At 41.6% G+C, this 20,877-nt stretch overlaps 1 protein-coding gene and 1 long non-coding RNA gene across 3 annotated transcripts in view; one reads left to right on the top strand and one right to left on the bottom strand.

Annotated features, from left to right (window-relative positions):
- The window catches only part of LOC149874210 (uncharacterized), a 26,605-nt gene extending 13,752 nt beyond the window's left edge, over window positions 1-12,853 (top strand). Inside the window, exons 2-5 of one of the 2 annotated variants that reach the window (XM_090031605.1) lie at window positions 1,841-1,889; window positions 4,572-4,946; window positions 6,814-6,923; window positions 11,334-12,853. In XM_090031605.1, the coding sequence (XP_089887731.1) occupies window positions 1,841-1,889; window positions 4,572-4,946; window positions 6,814-6,923; window positions 11,334-11,435 (636 nt within the window). In that variant the 3' untranslated portion in view covers window positions 11,436-12,853. The remainder of the gene's footprint in view (window positions 1-1,840; window positions 1,890-4,571; window positions 4,947-6,813; window positions 6,924-11,333) is intronic. The other variant, XM_090031604.1, reaches the window with a different exon arrangement.
- On the bottom strand, window positions 4,792-20,877 carry LOC149874209 (uncharacterized). The gene is made up of 3 exons (XR_016443560.1): window positions 20,507-20,877; window positions 5,474-5,524; window positions 4,792-4,912 (listed from the first exon to the last, which is right to left on the bottom strand). It is a non-coding gene; the product is annotated as an uncharacterized LOC149874209 (long non-coding RNA).

Raw genomic sequence — 20,877 nt, 5'->3', positions numbered from 1 at the left:
GGCTGGAGGGTGGGGGGTGTGGGTCACCAGCAGGGCCAGGGGGTTGTAGGTGGGGAGTTAGGGGCACCAGCAGAGCTGGGAGGATGTGGCTTGGGAGTGAGGGGCCTGGACCTGTGTCCTGGTGAGCAAAGGGGGGAGGAGAGACTCTAATTTTCTAGGATAAAAAACCCAAAATCAAACACCAAAATGTATAGGTATTCAGAATGTATTTTGTTATAGTAGCTGAGGCACTGGTAGGCTTCCAAACTGCTTTAAAATTGTAAATATATCTACACAGTATAACCTCATAAATCCAGATATCAAAAATTCGTAATTCTCAAAAGTCCAGCACTTTTTAAACTTCCCCCACCACTCCTTGAGATGCAGAGGGGAAAGTTTGCATGCAGTGGCTGCTGCCGCCATCCACCACCTGGCTCCAGATGCAGCAGCTACTGCTCCGGGTCCGGCTGGTGCTCCAGTTTCAAAAAGTGGAATTTTCACATTTCCGGCAGGTGCTTGGTCTGGTCCCAAGCATGTTGGATTTATGAGGTTATACTGTAATATATTGTGTTCCACTGATGCCTATATAGATATATATTAGTGGTGTTTCATTTTAATTGTGGATTTGGGGGCTTTTAAATCAGAGAAGGTGAAACTTTTTAGCAGAGAATTTGTAATTTTTTTTTTATCAGAAAAAAACAGGATTGCTGTTAGTAAAGCTTTCTGATAAACATTAATGGTTGTATATAATTCTAGCACAAATGAAGTGACTGCAGAAGATTTGGGACTAAGATTGCTTTCTCTTTCTCATTTGTTATTTCCTTTTCAGAATACATCCTTCCTCTTCTGTCCCCACCTTCTTCTTTACAAACCAAAATTTACTTTTCAGGCTTAGACAGTAGGTAAATTGGCTAAAATTTGACTCCTGCTCTTTCTTGATTGGTGGGTCCTGATGCTTATCAGATGCACAAACAGAATTACTTTTACTGTAGGCCCATTTTTCACATGTAGGCAAAGGGAGTTATTATTTTCCCTTAGGAGGACTTGCAAGCTCTTAGGGTCCATATTGTTCAAGCTGTTTTCTGCATGTAAGAAAACGGATATTTTCTTTTTGCCCATTCCCTGTTGGTGAGACTCAAAACTAAAGTCATATTTTATTCTTGCAACTATTGTTCCATTAGGTTCCATTCTGACTTGCTCCTACCTCCACCCTCTGACACCTCTTGCATATACATTTAAATTGCATCAGCACTGATTCTGGGAATAAAAGGCTTACTTTATGACCAGTCTTGGCCCCGACAGATAGGTAAATAGATAGATAGATAGATAAAAGTTATCAGCACATTTTCACCTGATTTTTACTGAAAAGGGGGTAGGGGATGGTATTGGTGAAAAGGAATTCTTCAATTTCGAGGGTTAATGTCCGTAGAAGAAGGGGCATTTGCATACTATAACTGAATCTGAACACAACCTCTTCAAAAGCTACCTTTGCGACTGTAACACAAGACTTCCATTCCCTTTCTGTGGGACTTGTCCTTAACAGATTTAGACATTTTTGAAATCCTAGTCATAGTACTTAGTGTAACACAGGTCCCATTCAGCTTTAGAAAGCTAAGAACTTTGTTAAATAACAGAAAATTCTACTTTACAAAAATATTTCTACATTTTAATGCAAGGCATGAAGTTAATTCAGCTTAACTTAGGCTCCCGACTTTCTTTGAATCAGTTTCCCAGCATTTAGGGGAAAATATTATCTACTAAAAGGCATTCTTCTTGCTTGGCTATCCAGCTTGATTTAGTATTTTAACTGTCTAATTAGGAAATATCTAATAGCATTTAACAATTTCTTTTGCCGCTGCAGGGTGAGCTGCATACATCCTCCAAATTACCTCTCTGCTTGTTTATTCACAGTGAGTAGAACTTACATGAGCAGCCACAGAGACATCACTAGGACTATTTGTGCATGCAAATATGACTCCATTTCAGGAGTGCAGAGAGAAGTAGTTAGCCATGCTACTCTGAAGTCAGGTGGTAGCAGGGCAGGGTGATACCTTGGAGACTAACTGGTTCAGAGAGGCATAGGATTTCCCAGGAGACAGGCTACTTTGTCAGATGCTATCATAATACATCATAGATGCATAGCCTCTGACATGCATCTATGCCTACTGGGTAAGTACAGAGAGTCAAAAAGCCTGAGGCTGAATCAGTTAGGTTGTTCTAAGCAGGTTAGTATAAGCTGTAGAGATTGAATCAATTTGCAAGTGAACAGATATTCACTTTTGATTCAGGAAATGCAGGTGTATGCCTTCAGTGGCTCAACCCAGATGCCAGGAGATGCTAGAGCACACCTCCCAGCCTGCCAGCTCTGTGGCTTTTCCCCTTTCCCTGCTCCAGTGCAGGGGACATGGTCAAGTCCCAGCCCAGAGACAGCTGGAGGATCTGCCTGGGTAGATGGGTGGGAGTGCCTGCCAGGCTGGAGTGGGTGGCTGGGGGAAAATGTAGTGGCACTGAATTCATAAAAGCCTGAACAAGATTAGCCTCTGAAGTGAGCATGTACTGACCAGAAGGGAACAAGCCTGCAAAGTCCTGCTGACTGTAATCATGGACTACAAATCCTAGAGGCACCTAGAAGCAGGAAGAGGAAGTGATAAACAACCCTGCAGAGTCCTGCTGCTGGCCTGCAAATCTGAGACCTCAGGGGCAGCAGGAAGAAGTGAACACAGAGCCTATGCTGGGATGCTAGGGGACCCTGATTTAACTTGAATCAGGAAGGGGTCTGGGACAGAAGTTTCATAAACTGGTTTGACTTGTCTGATACTACATTCAACCAGGTTTATCTGAAACTAGTTTCAGCCATTTTGAAACTGGCTTATGTGCACTGAATTTCTGTTCTGTTACAGGTTTAAACCAGTTTCTGAAGACTTAACCATTTTATGTGTAACTTCTGTTGCTATCCCAAAAGCTTATGCCTCTCTGAACCACTTAGTCTCCAAGGTGCCACCCCGTCCTGGTTTCTTTAGGGCTTCAGAAAGTGCAAGCTCCAGTATTGCCTACTGCACCGTGCCAAAAATCATGAGACAAACTCTTAAAAAAAAATCAAGAGATTGGCACGTAAATCATGAGATGCTATTTTTGGTGTGTGTGTGTGTGTGTGTGTGTGTATGCGCGCGCGAGCGAGAGGGGTTATTTGTGAAGGTGTGTGTGGAAGGGTGTGTGGGGGGGGGTGTGGGCCTTGGAGCCTATGGAAGGAGGGTCCCCACACACTCTGGCAGGATGTGGGGTACTGTGGGGTCAGGATTGAGAAGCACCATCAGGGCTAGGCAGGCTGTGGATTGGGAGTGAGAAGCAGACAGAGAGGAAAGGGGTGGGGGGGAGATCAAGTCCCCTGTGTTGAGGGAGTAAGTGGGGCAGAAGCAGGGGCAGGGGTGAATGTGACCCCAGGGCAGGGGAGGGGGGTCACCCAGAGGTGTGGGTGGAGGGGTGCAGCTCCCTACCGCAGCACCCACCACCAGGGGAGGCATGTCATGTGTCCTCTGCAGGCCAGAGGTAGGCTGCCTACTGGGCTGGGGCTCTCCACCCTGCTGCCTTGCCCCAGGAATTCAGCCGTGCAAGCCCAGTGCGTCTCCTGCCACTGGGCAAGCAAGGGATGTGCCATGTGGCCAACATGCCCTGTATCCCGTGCCCGACCAGCAGGTGGCAATGGCATCATGAGGCTGAGCTCCTGGAGCAAAGCAGCGGGGCACAGAGCCCCAGCCTGCAGTGGGAAGCCCTCCTCTGCCCCACGGGGGACACATGCCCCCATGCCTCCCTGGGGGGGGGGGCACACTGCTGCAGGGAGACATGCCTCTTTCCCTGCAACTCTGGAAGATCCACCCTGGCCCCGGGGCCCCATTCACCCTAGTCCCTGCCCCTCACTGCGGGGGCCCTGATCTCCCCGCCTCTTCCCTCTCCTACGCTCCTTTTGCTCCACTTCCCAGCTGGGAAAATCCAAAGATCTGAGGGTTGGATCGGGAGGTCAGGAGTCGGAATTATTTTGACTTCAAAATCCCAAGTCTCGTGATGGTTTCACAGCAGTTGGCATTACTGAATCTCTTGTGGATGGGTAGTATGAAATAAAGGAGTGGTTTACATCTGTGTGTGTGTGTGTATGTGTGTGCATGTGCGCACACACGCACATACATAGTAGAATTTATTTTGGCTCATCACCAAAATGTTCCTCTTAAAAAAAGTTTGGAGTGATTTGAGATTTAAAAGTGTGTATCTCACTCCACTCTTAAGTATCTACCTTCTCCATCCTCCTGGTTTGATAAAGGCAAGCAAATGCCCCTGATAAAACAGTGCTCTGGCTACAATATTAGAGGAAAGATGCTGCAACAGCCTGATGCGAGCATACTCAGTCTTTTAATTAAGGCTATTTTTAAGCAATCAAACAGCCAAATTAGTATCCAATTACACTTGGATTCAGATGAATGTTAAAGCAAGTGTGAAAATGTAGGACTAATTTGGAAGCAGTAGCTGAGGACCTAGAAGATAAAAAAAGAGTCTGAGCTGAGGTGGTTCAAATGGATGATGTGTGTACCTTTATTTTACAGACTATATCACAATAAGGCAATATCCTGACACAGCATACATCAAATATGGTACATCTGCATTCCTTGCTTGTATGTTTGACTTCCGGTTTCTCTCTTATGCTGAAATTGAAGTCTACTGGAATCTGAAGCTGTTTCAATTAAATGATACCCTGAAGAAAATACCCATATATTCAAGTATGTTACCTTTAAACTCAACTGACATATTCTTAGAAAAGCCTGGTAAATACAGGTCTGCAGGCAACATTCAGAAGGGCATAGTCTTCTTGGAGGTGATGAACCTTCAGCCTCAAGACACTGGAGCATACACCTGCAAAGTGGCTCGCCTAATGCCGCCTCCATATCTGGAAGGAATCAGCAATGAAACTTACCTGTGGGGTAGGATTTTGCAAAGCTTTATTTTGAAAACTTTTCCCCGATCTAAAACTTAAAAATGCCAGACCCGTAAGGATACAATACAGCACTGGGAGTGCAATTGAAGCATCTGAGTTTGCCAAAATACACCACACAATTCTGTTCCACAGGGAAAAATTAAAGAACATTTCATACCATTAAGATACCTTTTGCCAAAACACATCAGCTAGCTAACACAATGCATATGTATTTGATACACCTAATCTTTCCTTAGATTCTGGACTTTCCCTAAGTCAGGAAAATACTTAATTGTAAACATAATCCAAAATTTTATATCAAGTTCCACAAGGATGGAAGCTCCATATTTATATCACAGAACTGCTACCATCATGAGCTTTCCACCTGGCCAAATCTTGGGGCTATTTTAGCGTAACACTGCCCTCTGGTGACTGGTTTATAATCAAATTTTACTGATGCCTTATACTGATTTGGTTAATTACCTAGTACTCAACTTTCAGTAATGTTACATTTAAAAAGGGATTTTCACTTACCTTGAGCAGGACAGATTTGCATTTTGGAAGCAAAAATCCCACACCCATGTGCTGTAATAGATAAGAGATGGTCATTTATATGAAGCCATGGCTTTATAATATCCTCTTAAAGTCACTGTGTGATTAATAACAACCCATAGTCAGGAGAAGATCCAGCAGGAGGTGCACTGGTGCACTTGCACTGCTACTCCCCTTTGATTCCTGGTTAACCCAAAGTTTAAAACCAACTGTGTGGCAGTGGCAGTAGCTTTTCTAGTCAGGCAATATTAAGGGAATAACTTGACTTTGTGGCTCATTATAATCTACCTGATCCCTTCTAAACTCCACAGGTGTTTATGATCCTTTTCTTCACGTTCTACCAATCAAGCTAGCCTTTGTTCTGCAATTCCGCTGTCTGTTAGCTGCTCCTAGTAACAAAGCTACTATTTCACACCCCTGCAGATTGTTTTTAGCTCATCCCAATGAAGTGATATTTGTTTGTGCTTCAATCTTAAATGGAATAACAAAGCCCTAGGCCCAAAGAGTATTAGTAATGCTTCTAGTTTATTGTTAACTGGAGAAAAATATTGCTAACACCATCTTAGTTATGTGCCTCACTATCTGCACCCCCATTTCCAAAATTCTAGTTCCATCCATGCTGAAAGTTATTTATTCTAGTAATAATTTAGATTTTTTGTTGTAATATAAACAAAATGCTTTTAAAGACAAAATAGAAAACAAGGTATGATCTAGTGGTTTTCTATATGATCTAGTGGTTTTCTATAGGTGAACAAAAAATGAAAGGTTCCTTTGAAGACTACACTTTTTCACCTGCTTCCTAATTTGAAAGCCCCATTTGAGATAATGACACCTTTTCCCACCATGCTAATATCCAAGGTGGTCCTTGAATTTTGATTGCCTTGTTTACACACACACACACACACACACACACACACACACACACACAGGGCTGTCCATAGCGTACAGCAAATTGGGGCAACTGCCTCAGCCCCTGCTCTTCAGGAGCCCCCGTGGAGCCAGGACAAGAGGCCAAGGCCCCTCCCATGGGGCCTGCCTGGTTCTGGCAGCTCCGCCTTGCGCCATGGAAGAAGTGCAGAGACCCCCCCGCCCAGGTGCGGGGGAGACCCCAGCCCATGACCTGCCTTTGCGGGGGGACTCACGGGCCCTGTGCAGTGTTAAGGGGGCCTTGCACGGGTTGATTTGCTGGGCCGCACACCCCCATAGGGTCGACCCATATATAATATAAGCATACATATGAATGAATAGCTCAAAGAAACTTGAGGGCAGCTGCTTCATATCAGAACCGGGATTCATTTTCAACCATAATTCTTTATGCTTAGGAATTGAAGATAAGCTGGAAGCTTCTTTTAAGCCACTGGAAAGTCACTTTGTCATCTATATAGGAGTGCTGGCAGTTTCTATGATTGTGTGCACCATAATTTGTATATGGGTAAGAACTCCATTTCAATTAACATATTTTCCAGAACAACATAGCAGCCTTTTGTTTTCAAGCAGGGTTCTGTTTCTATTCATTTTTTCCCCTGTGTGTACAGAACTACAAACACCAAGGTGATGAACTGACATACCCAAAAAAGTCATGTCTTTGGAGTCATGTCTAATGCATTCATTCTGATAAGCAGTTAATTGGAGGGAAGAGGAGAATAGGCAGATCTTCATCCCAAATTGACCCGTTCATGATTTGTAAGAATTTTATTAACTCTCAAAAAATTAATTTTGGAAAACCTGCATTTATGTTGTTTAACGTGTTTACATCAAGCCCCTGAACTTGGGTAGGCTCCTAGGAAGCAGAGCCAAAATAGTTTCATTTCAAGCAACCATGCAGCACAAAATGTTTTTTCATCATTTGAGCCTAAAGGCAAGTGGAAAAATCAGGTATTTGGGACAATTTCCACTTGAATTTGGGGTGCAGTACCACTTTGAAAGTCACCAAGAAAGAACAATGGGAGCAAGAACTACATTTCAGCAGCCAACCAACTAGGAAATGACTACTCCTATAAAAGCTTAAGTAACTTGCCTGAGGTCATATAGGAAGTTCACAGGGACTTGAAACAAACATTTGGAATGCCTAGTTTAATTAACTTAATTTCGTTGCATCAGTTAATAATGGAAGCATGGTTATTTCCTTCCGAGTATAATGAATTACATGTCACTCTGATAAACAGCGAGTGTCTACTCAAAATGCCATCCTTCCTCAGAGCCAAAATGCAATTGCAGGGTATTGCATAGCTGTGCTTTTCACTTAGTGAGTTTAGCAAACAGCAGAAACAACAAAATCTTTTCAGAAAAGCTGCTCCTCAGTGGTGCATCCAAGGCATGGGAGCAAGTCAGATTAGAAAACCCATAAGAAAATAATTCCACGTGAAATCTCTACTAGATTTCTTGAGATCAGGATAAACTTCCAAAGTTTGGGTTGGCTAATTTGAACAGAAACTTTCAAATGCTTTACATTATAAATTGAAAACCAGGATCTCATCGCTCCAGGTCCATTTTTTTCTCCTTCAAGTCAGGGAGCTGCTGTCTTTCACATTTAATTCCTTTCTTAATCGCATTGTTTATATCCAAACAGTTCAAGAGATTATTCGTCTTTGGGGTTTATTATTCTGCCACTTGCTACTCCCAAAGGTACTGAATAGGTGCCCTTGTGACACTTTAGGAGATTAAATATTTGAGTTAGTAACTTTTTAAAACCATTAATCATTTTACTCCTGATTAAAAAAAGAAGTCATTTGTTTTTTCTTCCTTGCATCTAATGAATTGCAAGTTGCACTGAAAAGCACAACACAAAAAAGCATCTGAATAAAGAAAGTGGAAGAGGCTGCAGATCTGACTGATAGCTTTGATGTTCAACCCAGAAATCAAACTGTAGGTCTGAGCAGCAGGGGCTGACAAGAATCTGGGCTCCAAACTGATGATATACAGCAGTCACACACTTTTTAAAACTCTTGCTATAAATGATTCCCCACCTTCCACAAGATAATAGCAATCCCTTAGTTAGTTCTACTGTCCTTCTTCTTGTAAGAAAAACTAAATTTACTATCATATCTGTAAGGCAGTTTTAAAAGCCTCTGAACTTTTTATCTATGTTTATAAAGCACCTAGTACATTATAGGTGCTTCTGCAAGTTAAATAATTATTAGCTTTTTAGATGGGGTAAATTTAATACTGTATCAAGGATAATTTGATGGCTAATATGTTAAAGGAATATCTTCTAGAGCAGGGGTTCCCAAACTGTGGTCTGTGTACCCTTGGGGGTACACAAGACATCTCTGGCGGGTACGAGGGAGAAATTGTGTAACGGTGGATTTAATTTTCATCATCATAATAATAATGGGCATTTAAGGGTTTAAAATATAAAACATATGCTGGAAGGGGTATGAAGGCAACTGCTAAATCTGAAAGGGTGTATACAATAAGAAAACGTTTGGGAACCTCCAAGCATATCAGTTGATAAGGGTATAGATAGCTACAAGCATCCTAGCAGTTAGACTTATAAAAATGAGTGAAAAAAATTACTACTGCTTTATTAACCCTTTGTATTAACTGCATAAGTATGCCTTTAATATGTGGCATGATCTAAATGACAAGAGGTCCAAGAAACTATTCTCAATAAGAGCTCTCTGACCTCACCTGTAATGTTACTGCACCCTGTGGTACAGAGTGCTTGAGTGTTTACTAAGCATCGCACTGAATTTGTTGGCTCCTAAAAGGGTCTCTCAAGACACCAAGAAAAATACACAATATGCTTTTCTCCGTCTCTTTTTGTTAGTGCCTTGAATTGCACCTTGACGTGCATCTTCCCTGCTCAGTAAATCTCTGCTATTCTTCCTCCCCCAATTGGCTCTATGCTAGTGTTGTCTTTTTCCCTCTTTACTTTGGATCCATACCTAAAGGAAATGCAAAAGAAGATGATGATTAGGAACATCAGCTCATGACAATGAAAAATCCAAATTTTTCAAAGGTTGCCAATTTAAATTGAGAGGCTGAATTATGTCAGTGGAATACTGGCTAGCTGAGAAACTTCAGGATTCTTTTACATCAAGTTTCTTTCCTTTTTTTAAAAAGAAAGGACACCTATAAATGTGCAGTGAGGCTGCTCCAATGCGGTGTAATTACCACACTCCAGCAGACTTCAGTATCATGTGTATCAGCATCTCCAAGCTGAAAAATGGCAGCAGGGGCACTTTAACTAGAGCTCATTTGATTTCTGAAAAGAAGTCCACAGATCGGGTTTGGACCAAAACTTCAGATCCAACCCCTGCCATAACCTTTTCAGGATATTTGAATCATTAGTTTGGACCTCTCTCTCAACCCCTCTATTTTATATCACTATAGGGTGTAAGATGTGTGATTGAAGCTTACAGGACTTCATTTACATCCAGTGCAAAACAGAACTACAGACAATGTTGATATATGGAGTCCCAAGTTCCACTTGAAACATTATTACATTATATATCAGTTTTATGTCAGAGGGACTGATGTTTTTACAGCCTCTCCATTCAGAGTAATGGGTCTCTACTCACAGGGGCTTCATAATTTGAATGGAGGGCATCTTTTAGATTGACAAAGTGATTTATAAATGTTGGATCATGAATTGAGAATAGTTATGTAAATCAGAAATGTTTCTTGAAGTGAAAATAGCTGTTGTTTTTCTTTGTTGAATGAGATCCGTGTGTTCTTTGGGGGAATGATTTAAATTCATAATCCCCAACACACTTTCATGGGAATAGCGTTATGCTAATGAAGCCTATTATCGATTCGTAATCCTACCTAATTAAATTTGAGCAATGGTTCTTTGCGTAAAGACATATGTAGTTTAATTTCCTTTGTGACTCACTGCCATGCTGTGGCCTACAGAGGGTCTCACTCTTTCCCATTCACACACACACACACACACAGAGGAAAAATTTAAATAACAAAAATGCCCACCTGCCAGGTGCCCCTTCCCTTACTTATAATGAGCACTTAACATTAACACTTGTTCAATTGCAGTGTAATTTGCAATGTTTGTATCTTACATGGCCAGCGAAGTCTCATTATATCATAGTCAGATAAGCTTGGACATGAGTGTTTTCATCATGGCAACAATGTAAATGTTATAGAAATAGCCATTATGTATAAGCTAGTTTACTAGACTATTTCATCAGTGGATTATGTGAAGGGGAAGAACAGAATATTTCAGTCTCTTATGTAGCCTATTTTACCCTTTGAGAGGATGAGCACTCTGATGTGGTAAAAGACCACCCTTCCTACATGTCCCATCAGAAAAGAGCCATGACCTAGAGGAAAAAATATGTCCAACAGTCCATGTTATTATTTTGTTTCTGATACTTCACACAGGGTAGTGGGCAGATACCAGCCAATGATCATACACCCCCTTGTTATAAGATATGAAAAATCTAATAGGAAACAAACAAGTAGGACAGGAGAAGGAAGCTTGCATATTTTGGTTAATAATATAATAATAAAACAGTTTGTGGAAACCACCAAATCACTCTTCGGGGGGTGGGGGGACACTGATAGTTGTATTGTGAGAAAATACACATTTCTTAATAGTGCACAGTGATTATTATTATTTTAATGTGAGCAGTATTATATTGATGAGCTCCTCAACTTTGTTTCCCCGTTTCTGTGAGCTTGAAATTTTTGCTGGTTGTCATTCAGCAACATTATCTGGTTTTCAAAATAACCTCCCCCCTCCCCCCACTCCTCCCAGGTATATCATTTTCTGGGATATTTAAAAGTCAGCAAGACTGATAATGCAACACTCAAATGTGGTTCACTTATTCATACGCTTCTGACAGCTTATGCAATTAAGTCTTATGTAACATTTTCTTTCCAGGCTCGAAGAAAGTCTTCCCCACAAAGATCTCAATCAATGACAGAATCCATGGTCTATATGGATATGAATTTTGCAAAGCGAAAAACCAACAGTGAAGGGTGAAGGTCTATCAAGCTACAGAAGGATATAAATGTTTTCTCCTCTGTTCATTACACAAATTAATGAATTTGATATCAATGATACTGAGGGAGTAGCATTATGGATTCAAGACTAAAATTAGTGATCTTTGTGTCATTTTAGAACTAGAATTGGTTACTATGTATTGCAATTCAGGCCCCAAGTCAGCAAAATATTTAAGCATTTATTTGAAATTAAGCAAGTACTTAGGAAAAGTGTGAATAATGTATTTATTACATTTTTCTACAACTTCTTATCTATTTTGTTGTATTTTAGTCTTGATAAGAAGCTTAGCTTTATGTCTGTACCCAGATGGTGAGTACAACACCTTCTAAGTATTTCTTTGAGTTTGTTTCTTTTTTCTTTACTGTTTTTTTTGAACTTGTGAAGAAGCCTTTGGTAATGAAAGATCTTAATTAACTAGTGATCTGATAAAGGGTCCCATCTATCTTTTGAATGAATGATGGTCTGACAGACCCATGGGACACTTTTCAGAGCACTGGGTGCATCTACACCTTTGTTAATGTGCTTTTGCTAATGTGCATTAAATTTAGTACCTCTGGGCATTCTTACACATGCAAGCACCGCAGCACCCGGTGCTGTGATGCTTGCAGTTGTATAAGTGGCAAAACGCATGCCAGAACTGAGAAAATGGCAGCGGCCCACTTTTGAACTAAAACACATAGAAAGTACTTTTGCCATTTTCTGTGTGCTGATGCGCATTTGGCTGCTTATACAACTGCATGCAATACAACACAGTGCACATCAGCTAGCATGCAGAACAGACTGGATTAATCGAGTCTTCTCTGAAGCAGTAGACCTCTAGCACATTGCGGGACCAAAATATATGTATATTATAAAGGCCCTTTGTTGTGAGGTACTAGAGCAGGGGTGGGCCAAATACCACCTGTGGGCTGGATCTGGCCTACAGCAGGTCTTTGTCTGGCCTCTGGTGGGTTTCTCAGTCCCCTGGCCCAGGCACGGTCGAGCCGTGATGCATCCTATTGCCCCCTGGGCATACAGTGGGGCTGGGACAGTTCTGAAGCTGGACTGCCTTTCTAGGCAGCCCAGGTAGCAGGTGGCTCCTTCTGGTTGCCACCACTGCTAGCCCCAGCCCTGGCCGTACTTCTGGGGGCAAAGGTAAGGGGCTAGGGAGCAGGGCTTCTAGTCCCAAGATGGCGACCATGGGGTGGGGTACCTGTTAAGGAGTGGGGCTACCCTTGCGGCCCTGGACAGCTCACCAAAACTCATTAAGCGGTCCTCCACCCAAAATAATTGCCCGCCCCTGTACTAGGAAAAGGTGCCTTAGCCTATTTTAATGTGCATTCGCAAAAGCGCAGTTTTTTGTGATGCTTTAATATGCATTAAAACAGGTTAATACACATTAAAACACACATATAGATGTGCCCACTGAGACTTTTAAATATGGTGTTCAAGTTTTACCTGGAGCATTTGCTTTTAATATCTTTACATTTCCTTGTTCTGTTCATTAGATACTGCGTTTCTGTTTACCCCTTGTCTTTAACTTTATTCAGTGCTGCTGTGAACCATGAAACATATTATCCCTGAAGTAGTATAGGTTGTGGATACACATACATTTGGAGCCATTTCAAAACAGCAGTAGCTATTATATTCTAAACTGGCTCTAAATGCATCTGTGTCTATACCTTGAACTTTCACCTCCTCAAACTATAAAAGTTATAGCTCTAAAATGTGAGGGTACAAGCAGACATAATGAAATGTATTGATCTATTGATCTTAAAGGATACTGATATAAGCAGTTATGGTGCAACTGTTATATTTACATGTTCCTGTAGCTATAAGTGTAGCAAAAACTACTGCAACTTGAACTCCATTTCATTCAGGTCAAAGTTGGATCAATTTAGCTCACTTGTATCACTATGGTATCCTTATAGATGGTGGATGCTCCCAAGAGGCTTCTCCCCCCTCCTTTTATAAAGGGGTTGAAAGGTACATTTGTTCATAGCCTGAGGGTTATTAGAAGATCATGAAGTGCTGCACTTTTCCCCCAATCTCATTAGGAGAATACATAGGATTTGACACCATCCAAAATGACAACTAGTTCTATAATCCCTATTATAGTCATATAAAAAATAGCATTAGCAAATGTAACCAGGAATTAGCATGGTTATTTGAATGAAGTAAATCCGTTCAATTTTGCATTTAATTTCTATGCTACTTATTTTGTCTGTGTAGTTTTAGTTCTACTCCTCTTTTGCATACATTTGCATTCCTAAGTGTCAGCAAAGAGAAAAAGAACATACACTAAAAATGTTTTAAAAAAATCAACTTTAAAAAGTCTCCAATGTAATCATTTGGTGTCCATGGGCCATATTTTGCCCACCCCCGGTTAGCTGAATGCAAACATCACTACAGTAACCTCCACAGGTGACACGTTGCTTTCTGTGCTTGAGAGTCACAGACAAATTTGTTCTTTGTGCCCATCTTTATGGAACCAAACTACAGCAGTTATCCAAACACTACCAACGAGAATAGCGATACAATCATGGACCTAACCAATTGCAACACAATACTGACATATTTTTAAGATCACTTGGTCCCTGAGTTACCTGTATATCAACTGCACTCGGGAGCACTATTTGTTCTTAGGTTTGTTTGAATCAGAAAAGGATACTTGACCAAGGGAAACAATTTTAGTCTATATCCATTTCACATAGGAACCAGTACTTTGTCAGATGGTAAGGAATTCATTAGCTCTCATCCTATGTTCAAACCAACCAGGTGAAAAGCTATTACCCAGGGTCCTGCTGGGGCTGCACAAGCAGTGATCCTGCTGGGAGGATCTTGGCTGGCAGCTGCAGCGTGGCTCTGGGTGGCCCAGATCTGCTTTTCAGTGGCAAGCGCTGCCCATGTGTGCGCTGCTCAATTTTTTTTCCCTACAGGTTTTTTTGGCCCCTGAATATCCAGCACAGAGAACACCTGACTGTGTGATATGTGGCACTGCAGGTGTGTTTGCGGTGCCACATACTGCACAGTTGTGCTCATCTGGATGTGTCCATAGAATCATAGAAAATGGGGGTTGGAAGGGACCTCAGGAGGTTATCTAGTCCAAACCCCTGCTGAAAGCAGGACCATCCCCAACTAGATCATCCCAGCCAAGGGTTTGTCTAGCCGGGTATTAAAAACCTCCAACGATGGAAATTCCACCACCTGTCTGGGTAGCCTGTTCCACTGCTTACCACCCTTCTAATAAAAAACTTTTCCCCTAACATCTAACCTAAACTTCCCTTGCTGCAATTTAAGACCATTGTGCCTTGTTCCATCATCTGCCGCCATTGAGAATAGTTCAGGCTCCATCCTCTTTCGAACCCCTCTTCAGGTAGTTGAAGGCTGTTATTAAATCCCCTCTCAGCCTGCCCTTCTCTAGACTAAATAAGACCAGTTCCCTCAGAAGACATTTCCTGCAGCCCCTGAACCATTTTTCTTGCCCTCTGCTGGACTCTCTTCAATTTGTCTATATCTTTTCTGTAGTGGACATTACTGAAACTGTCCACTGCACAATTGTAGTGCCTAAAACTGAACCCAGTACTCCAGATGTCACCTCACCAGTGCTGGATAGAGGGGAATAATCACTTCCCTTGACCTGCTGGCAACACACCTACCAATGCAGCCTAGTTTGCCATTAGTCTTTTTTGCAACAAGGGCACACTGTTGGCTCTTATTCAGCCTATTGTCCACTGTAACCCCCAGGTCCTTTTCTGCAGAGCTGCTGCCCAGCCAGTCAGCCCCCAGCCTGTACTGGTGCATGGGTTTGTTCTGTCCTAAATGTAGGACTTTGCACTTGTTCTTGTTAAACTTCATGAGATTCCTTTTGGCCCAGTGCTCCAATTTGTCTAGATCACTCTGAATCCTAGCTTTACCCTCCAGCATATCTACAACTCCCCCCAGCTAGGTGTTATCTGCAGACTTGCTAAGGGTGGGCTCTATGCCATCTTCCAGGTCACTGATAAAGACATTGAACAAAAACAGCCCTAGGACTGATCCCTGGGGCACTCCACTTGATACCAGCTGCCAACTAGATGTGACAGGCTAGCTGGCAGTGACCTGGCCCAGGGGTTTTGAAAGGGCAAAAGATGATTGGAGGACTTGGGATTCCCTTTCCTTACCAATCTGGTAATGATTTGGTTCAGGAGGTTTATTGGCCCCTTGGGTTACCTGGAGGAGGATAAAAGGGGCAGCGTGGGCTGACTCAGGGGAGAGACTAGCGAGGGACAACAAGGAAGGAGCTTCACAGAGCGGGTAAGAGCTGAGCCAGCGGGGCAGAGGCAGTGCCCCAGAAGACCCTGAAGGAGTGGGACCTGCAGGCAGCAGTGGGACTCTCAGCAGCACGGTGTGCAGCCGGCAGGAGAGACTCCCCACTGGGCTCCAGGATCCCCTGGGAGAGGCTGCAACCGGCAGGAGAGGCTTCCTTGCTCCAGCAAGGATCTGAGCAGCAACCTGACAGGTTTCCCGCTCTGCTTCCATTTCCTCTAATCAGAGGCCAGGCAGCTTGACATGAGGCCAGGCTCCAGGAGGATCAAGACCCCTGGCAGGCTGGAGCAGTGCCACCAGTGGTGACTGTGTGGCAGCATTCCTGCTAACCTGTGAGACATCTGGGTTCAAGTCCCAGCTGGCGTGAGTGAGTTAACAGGAAGCAAATCTTCTTGCAGTGAAAAGGGGCCATTGTGTTTTTCCCCCTCCAGGTACCTAGGCCCTATATTTCCTTGTCATTTGACATTTTACATTTTGTGCCTTTTTATATTTCACCAACCCGTATTGTTTGTTCTGCCGTTTGTGTTTTATATTTTGCTAACCCTGTTTTTTGTCAGTGATTGCTAACCTTTGTTGAATCCTGCCCCCTTGGGGCATTGTAGTGTCCACTATACCCTCTGATTTATGCCTGTTATGTTCCCAGTATTGAAAGGTATATAGTTAAGTCCCCATTGGTGGTCTGGCTCTGCTCTATAGGGGGAGGAGAGTCTCTATACCTCCCATAGTGCTTGTGCACCTGCTTTGATCCCTTCAATTGGAGAGGGGGTACCTCTTGCAGTACTGCCCGGGTTACATAGACACTGAGCCATTGACTACTACTTTCTAAGCCTGCTGCTCCAGCCAGTTTTCTATCCACCTTACAGTCCATTCATCCAGCCTCTACTTCCTTAGCTTGCCTGAGAGAATGTTGTAGGAGATTCAAAAGCCTTGCTAAAATCAAGGTACACATCCACTGGTATCCCTGAATCCACAGAGTTTTATTCAGAAGTGTTGCTATTATCTTCCAGCTTTTTGCAGGTTGACTGGGGTTTTGGTCTCTTCTCAGGACTAATTCACTTAGAGCATGTTATCCTCTTTTCTTAAGAAAAAAACGGTGGGGGAAAGGAGAGGGGGGATAAAACTAAAGTGCTACAGACACTGCTGAGTTTCTGCAGAAGTATTAAGTTGGATTCCATCCCCGTGGAGACTGTGCTGTCAAGACACCCAAAAGGAGACAAATTACCAGAGCAATACATCCCCAGCTGTAGGCTGCTCTTAGTTTCAAAAGGATAGTTCAAGGATTGTTACATGCAGCCTAGACAAAATGGCTAGCTGGTTTTTAAGCTGTGCAGGCAAATTTGAAATAAGGACATCAACCTCATTTATTTCTAAGAGGTCCAAAACAGATTACAAAACAGGGGGACTGAATTAAGATTTGGAGATATTACCATAAAGCATATCAATCAGGAGAATAGTGAAGCTTTAAATTGGCTGAACAGCTGGTCAGGCAGCTGAGGTTAAGAAATTAGGTCATCTAGCATGCTGCAACGCTGCTAACAAGGGACTGGTATCATTGAGGGTGAATAACCTTTACTTATACCCTTTGCATTTATCTGCTTAACTATTATCTTAATCCTCTAAGTTGCCTCACCATGTTCAGCATGTGGCTCAAAGTTTAGCATTACAAATCCCTTCTCAGTTTCTGCAATATCATTTTCACCAAAACAGAAAACACCAGGAGTGGTACTTCAGCATACACACTAGTACATTCCTCAGTGCTCCAGTACAAGCGTCTGCCATTTTCACGCTCTCCATTAGCAAAAAAACATTAATTACAAACAATGGCAGACTACAATCTAAGTGGCAGAGAGGGAGCAATTCAGGATTTTATTGTTTGGAGCAACATCATTGAAATAGAGCCACTAATTTACTGTGATCCTGGGTAAAGAATTGACCACGCCTGGAAAAATGATGTAAAGATATAGATGAAGTACTAGCAAAATTAATAGGGTGTTGCAACCCTGTTGTGCCAGATATCCTTGCAGGCTGTTAAAAGAAAGCAGCTTCTACAGCTGCTTATTTCCTGCTTCCACTTTCCTTTCTGTTTGCTCACTCTGTGCCTCCTTTTCCTTTTCCTTTATCTCTACATGTATTTTCAACATGCTTTTATGTCTGTGTTTTCCTCCCACTTTTCACACTGTTTTCTCAGATTCTCATTTCTTATTCTGCTTGGGTTTGATATTTTCAGACTGTTGGATTACAGAATATTGATTATAGATTGTTGCCATCTACTGTGTCCTTTCCTACCTGTTTTTACCTTCAGTCTTCACTTACAGATTTTATTTTATGCATCCATTTCCACCTCGTTGTTCTTTTAGCATGTATACTTTTTCTTGAGGCCCTTGTCCATAAAGTATATATCTCTTTTAAAACAGTGGGGAGGGCATTTTTCTTCTACCCAGGGCCTTTTTCTTCAAAGGTGCTACTCTTATACAAATCACCACCACCAATAATTTGAGAGGTCCCTTTTGACAGAAAGGTTATGAAGACTGCTAGGTACAGACACACTGTAACCAACTTACTTTTTTGTGAAAATAAAATTTAAAACTTAAAAAAATATAGTGTCCCATCTGGTACAAAAGGTAGTATCCCATTTTTTTTTAATTAAAATTTTAAAAATAGTTTAGTGTAATTTACTTTTATATTAAGACTTGATATGAACTGAAAACATGTTTCAAAATGGAACCCCCCACAAACAAGCACACAATTTAGATGCAAAATCACTGACATGGGACATTTGTTTCCTGACAGTTTCATCAAAATCATATTGATCCCCTTCTCCTCAAGTAGGTTTGGACTAAACTGACATTGACTGATTGAGAACTGTTCCAAAAACATTTTGATCAGTTCTAGTTGTAAGATCTTTAGGGCAGGGACTGTCTCATTATTAAAATGCACAAAATTGGAAAAAGGAGGAGTTATGTGCTGGTGGAAAACTAAAATATAGAACGATCAAGTAAACTCCTCCATACCATACAGGTAACTCATGCCAGTGTCTTAGCCAGAAGATCGTCAACTCAAATGCATTAAAAATTTGTCACTCAACAAACGCAGCATACTAAGGATGATCCGTTTTTGAACTTTATGGTGTCTGGTTGTTTTAGCTTTCTGCCTAGTCCGTAAGGGCCCAAGCCCAAAGAAAAATAGGTTTTATTGTGAACTTACTGAGTAACTGGCACCAGATTAAGTAAATTGTTTAAGAGAAATAAATGGTCTCCTTTCTTTCTTTCTTTCCTTCCTTCCTCCCTCTCTTTTTTTCAGCCTGTTTTTGTGATACCCCTGGCCTCAAGATTGGTAAACAAGCACATCAGAGTTAACAGTGTGCTAATGTTACTGGTAAAATTAATCCAGCATTTTTCAGCAGAGAGGGATTATAGAGACATGCAGTTAAAAGCAACAAAAAATCATTTGTATTCAACATGTAACAGCAAAGCAACATGCTGCTTCTGCTACTGCACTCCACCTTCCAGGTGCTAGGGAACCAGCAAAATAAATTGAGGGGGGCCACATTGTACTAGCTACTTATCTTTTTTCAGAGTGTAAATTTGTCTGTCACAACTTCAGGAAGCAGACTGATGTAGAAAGCCACACAGCGGGTAGCTCCCAATTGGATGGTTTGAGACGAGACTGACTTGTCTAGCAGACGTCAGAATTGTGTTCTCACTGGAGTCATTGGCACTCCATACCGTCTAGCTCAGGCAACAGAGTTACAATATTTCTGTCCCTCCAGCTTTCCCTCAAATGCCCATATGTACAGTAAAAATAAATAAATAAAAAGGATTGGAGACTTTTGGATTCTTTATGGACTGCACAGGATAACTAAGGTATGAATCCTAATGTTGGACTGGGGGACCCTTTGCATTTCCTTGAGATCCCATAGATTCAGATTTGCATTGGCAAAAAAGTAATTCTAGTGAAAGTCTAATTGCAGTATCAAGTATTTAAAAATGGTTAAAGGAAACATCAGTGAACTACTGAGTGTAGTAGAGGCAACCAAGTAATTACATGATAAAGGGTGGTTTTCTTTTAGTGGTGGTAGTGAGGAAACATCAGTGAATGAAGGGGAAGGGAAGACACTAACTGGAGGTGAAGGGCAGAAAATCTCCACAATCAAGAGATCATATAGCATAGCATCCAAAAGCTCCCATGAAGGCCCGTTCCCTTAGTTGCTCCCATGAGCCTTTTCAAAGAAATCCAAAAGTTCCTAATTTTCAAAAACAGAATAATAAATTAGGTGTCCAGATACAGCCATTTATCACAGTTACAACTCATCAGTTACATAAAAACTAAGTGGAATCCTTGTTTTGTAAAGTGACAGCCAACATGTAGCCAAGGTGAAACTCTCAAAAGTTAAATTCTTTCCTGAAGGTAAACCTCCCTCACCCATTACACACATTGCCTCACCAGTACACAAATATGGACATTTACATCATATGTACATTCACAGTCATTTAAATTATAGCATGTGTCAGCTGGCAAAGACATGAGTCCTCAGGAGTATGAATCAGAAAAGCAACAACAGGAAAAACGCTTTTGTTTTTGTTTTGATCAATCACCATTTTTTTAAACTAAAAGCCTCATTTGCCACTTCCTGACCATTGGGGTAAAAAATCCTGAACAACAGAAGGTTTCAGGGAGTATAACATGCATTAAAATACTGCTGAAAGTTAGAGAAGGAATTTATTTTCACTCATGAAAAATAGAGCGTAGCTTAGTTTACTTACCTACAGGATTTCTTGCTAATTCTGCCATTGGTTTCTCTTCACACATACCATTATTCCACTTTAGAAAACAAAACCTGCCATAACCATGTTAATTAGCAAAGAAATACCATTATACAAGACAATGGGGATGGGGATTTTACAGAAACATATATTATAGTTCAGTAACTAACTAAAATGTGAAGTGCTCTGTTTAAATTAAATGGAAACCCAACCTATTTCTCAAAACAGAATAGGCTTACTAAGTTGCTCCAGGTTACCCTACTTTTTGGGGAAGTTGTCTATTAGCTTTCTTTATACTTCTGTACCATGTGCCTGAAAGCTTGTGTAAGTTCTCTTTCAGCTATGCAGCTGATCCAATAAAATATATCACC

The sequence above is a fragment of the Crocodylus siamensis genome, chromosome 1, assembly GCF_052110815.1.
Source record: "Crocodylus siamensis isolate JL-2025a chromosome 1, ASM5211081v1, whole genome shotgun sequence".
Taxonomy (NCBI): Eukaryota; Metazoa; Chordata; order Crocodylia; family Crocodylidae; genus Crocodylus; species Crocodylus siamensis.
Note: the sequence above shows the minus strand (reverse complement) of the source record. Positions and strands in the feature narration are given on the sequence as shown.